This window comes from Chaetura pelagica, unplaced genomic scaffold (genome assembly GCF_000747805.2).
Source record: "Chaetura pelagica isolate M959 unplaced genomic scaffold, ChaPel_1.0 scaffold329, whole genome shotgun sequence".
Classification (NCBI taxonomy): domain Eukaryota; kingdom Metazoa; phylum Chordata; class Aves; order Apodiformes; family Apodidae; genus Chaetura; species Chaetura pelagica.
In genome coordinates, this window is record NW_009954609.1 from 68,107 (window position 1) to 71,584 (window position 3,478).

The window sequence follows — 3,478 nt, forward strand, 5'->3', positions numbered from 1 at the left end:
CCCTGTGTCTTTCCCCTGCCACTGGACACTGTGGAAAAGAGGCTGGTCCCACCCTCCTTACATCCCCTGGAGATGTTTAGAAGCCTTGATGAAACCCCCCCCCCCTCAGTCTTCTCTGGACTGAGCAGCCCCAGGTCCCTCAGCCTTCCTTCATGAGATGTTCCACTCCTCTCATCCCCTTCATAGCCCTTTGCTCTCCCTTCCCCAGCAGCTCCTTGCCCTTCATGCATTGAGGAGCCCAGAACTGGACCCAGTTCCCCACATGTGTCCCCCTCAGGGCAGAGGGGCAGGAGAACCTCCCTGACCTACTGGCCACACTTCTTGATGCCCCCCAGGACACCACTGGCCTTCTTGGCCACCAGGCTCATGGTCATGTCCAGGTCCTTCTGCTCCTCAGCAGGTCACCCCCACCCTGTGCTGCTCCAGGGGGCTGTCCCTCCCCACCTGCAGGTTGTCCCCCTTGCCCACACACTCACCACAACTCCCTGAGCCCCATCCTTGACTGAAAACCAGCCCTGGTGGTCAGAAGCCAGGCCAGGTGGGCTCACCTGGCTGTGTCTCCTCTCTTTGGGCAGGATTGTGAAGGAGGGCTCCCTGGACTGGTACTATGAGCACGTGAGGTCCCGTTTCAAGAGGTTTGGAAGTGCCAAGGTGCTGCAGTCCCTCCATGGCAGGATCCAGCCAGCCCAGGGGGTGAAGAACTCCACCTTTCTTGGTGAGGAGGAGCACCAGGGTTTCTCCTGCCCTGCTTGTCTGCAGGGGCTGGGCAGGCCTTGGGGTGCACCTTGATGCCCCTCTGAGGGTCATGTTCTTTCAAGACTGTGCAATCCCAGAAGCCCAGACAGCTTGGGGTGGGAAGGGACCTTAAAGACTATCTATTCCCAACCCCCCTGCATGGGCAGGGACACCTCCCACCAGCCCAGGCTGCTCCAAGCCCCATCCAACCTGCCCTTCAACACTGCCAGGGATGGGGCAGCCACAGCTTCCCTGGGCAACCTGGGCCAGGCTCTCACCTGTCTCCAGAGCAGAGCATCTCTGGCCTCTCTCCAACAGCTCCATCTCCCTCTGGTGTTGGAGGCTCCAGAACTGGTCCCAGTGCTCCAAGTGGGGTATCACCAGACTGGAGCAGAGGGGGTCCCAGGGGAGACCTTGTGAAGTGAAGCCGAAAAACGTGTTTGTTTCTTTTTCTCCACCATTTTTCTTTCCATCTTAGGTCTTCAGGACAGAGTTTACAGCCTCCCAGACATCAGCAGTAAGTCAAAACAGAGAATCCCAGCCCCTGGTTTGCAATTCCAGAGGGCTTCCCAGTGTCCTCTTCCCTTGGTGGCTGGGGAACATCTGCAGTGGAGGTGGCTTCCATGCTGACCTGCAAGGGTAGACTTGGATACAACAGGGCTTTTAGTTCCCTGCCAAACCTGAAGCTCCTCCTTTCAATGCACCCACTCTTGGCCTTGGGAGTCACCTCAGACCACCCCACCCCAGCACTGGGGCTGCCTCCAGATGTTCCTCCTCTCCCTTTCCTGTGTCCCCTTTCCCCTTCCTTGTGTTTCCTGGTGTCATGTGCCAAAAAGCCCTTTGTGGAGCTCTATCTACCCTGGCATTATCTCCTCTGCAGGTGAATGTCACCTCACCAGTGGTAGCCCTGGAGAGGACAGTGATGATGAAGATGGTGTCCTTGGTGGAGCTGAAGCTGAGTGCTACAGCAGGGTGAGTGTTTCATGCTGGGGCCTCTTCTGCTCCTCTCCGTGTCCTCAGCTGCTGCTGGCCTGCTGGGGGTGCTGGTGGTGGCTTGGTGTGCCAAAAATGGGGCCTTTCTCTGTGTTCCTCCTTTGAGATGAGCACCTGTCCCAGGTTGCACAGGAACATCAAGGTCAGTAGAATCCCAAGACTTTGGGAAAAAGAACCCACTCCTGGCCATATAAAATAGATATATCATAGAATCATGGGATGGGTTGGGTTGGAGGGACCATCAGGATCATCTAGATCCAACCCCCTGCATGGGCAGGGACACCTCCCACCAGCCCAGGTTGTTCCAAGACCTTGGACACCTCCAGGAATGAGGCTTCCAGAACTTCTCAGCCTGTTCCAGGGTCTCACCACCCTCCCAGGGAAGAATTCCTTCCTCACATCCCACCTCAATCTCCCCTTTTTCAGTGTTGATCCATTCCCCCTTGTCCTCTCACTACAAGACCTTCTCCCCACCTTTCCTGCCTCTGATATCAAATACATGTCCTACCAAACATCTCAGGTATCAAACCCCAACTCCTCCCCCCATTATGAGACCTCAACCTGCCCCAAACCCCCCCAGCTTCCTCTGCACCAGCCTCTGGAGGCCTGGCCAAGGTGCTCCTGCCCCAGAGGGCCCCTGGAGACCTTCTCAGATGGGATTTTGGGGTGAATTTCCCTCCCCAACAGGATTTCTGGGTGAATTTCCCTCCCCAACTGTTTTTCTGGGTGAACTTCCCTCCCTGCTCTTCCCCCCCTGCCCAGACCCGCAGGACCCGGCGCCTTCTCTCCGTCCACCCCTTGGATTTGGAGCTGGAGCCCGAGTTCTCTGCACGGCCCCGACGTCATTCCGGGCAGTTCTCTCCATCCACCACCAGCCCTGGTGCTTTTCAGGTACTGGGAGAGTTGTTTTCCTCTCCTCAATGCCTCCTCCTGGGTCTTGTGATCTCAAGCCCCGGGGCTGGTCAGGAGGAGGACATCTGACTGGGGGATGAGGAGGGAGAGGGTTCCTGCAGCCCAGCAGCTCCCTCGTGCTGCCCAGAGCTCTGGGAACAGCCCAGCTGGCCAGGAGCTCAGTCCTGCAGGGGTGGAAGGAACCCAGACACCTCTCCCATCCTGCCTGCTGCTTTGGGCAGCTGGGCTGGCTCCATCACCCTGCTGGGAGGGAGAAGCTGGAGCCGGGGTGGTTGCAGGAGCTGGGGGGTCCCTCAGCCAGCGGAGAGCACAGAGGGGGGGACACAAAACCTGCACCAACACCCTGACCTAGAGGACACCGTGTCTTGGTGCAGGAGCTCCTGGCCAGGAGCAGGACCCACAGGCCCTTCCAGCACTGCAGCTCTTCCAGCCTGAGGAGCTTTCTGGAGCTGCTCCTGCTTGGAACAGCTTTTGGGGGCTGGGGCTGCCTTGCCTGGTGCAGGTTTCCTCTTCAAGCAGCTCCTTCCTTCTCCCTCCTGCATCCTGGTGCTTCCAACCAGAAGCAGAAGGTGCTGAGTTGGGCGAGCAAGGCTTGAAGGGAACGAGCAGACGTTTCCATGGGGGAAGGAGGGGAATGGGGGGGTGAATCAATCCGAGTGTTTCTGGGTCCAGCCCCTCCTGGCTCTGCCGTGAGCGCCTGGTGCCCCCTGGCAGTGAGAAGCAGTGATTGCAGGGCTCCTTCATTAAAGCTCATTAGGGCTTTATTTACATTTATTATTTTATCTATTATATATTTATGATTATACATTATATCATATTTTATATATTATTATATATT

At 57.1% G+C, this 3,478-nt stretch overlaps 1 protein-coding gene across 1 annotated transcript in view; it reads left to right on the plus strand.

The window, feature by feature from the left end:
• Nucleotides 1-3,478, plus strand: part of MLPH (melanophilin) — a 23,992-nt gene that overhangs the window by 929 nt on the left and 19,585 nt on the right. Inside the window, exons 3-6 of the mRNA XM_010005452.1 lie at nt 542-715; nt 1,214-1,252; nt 1,616-1,707; nt 2,491-2,619. Coding sequence (XP_010003754.1) covers nt 542-715; nt 1,214-1,252; nt 1,616-1,707; nt 2,491-2,619 — 434 coding nt within the window. The remainder of the gene's footprint in view (nt 1-541; nt 716-1,213; nt 1,253-1,615; nt 1,708-2,490; nt 2,620-3,478) is intronic.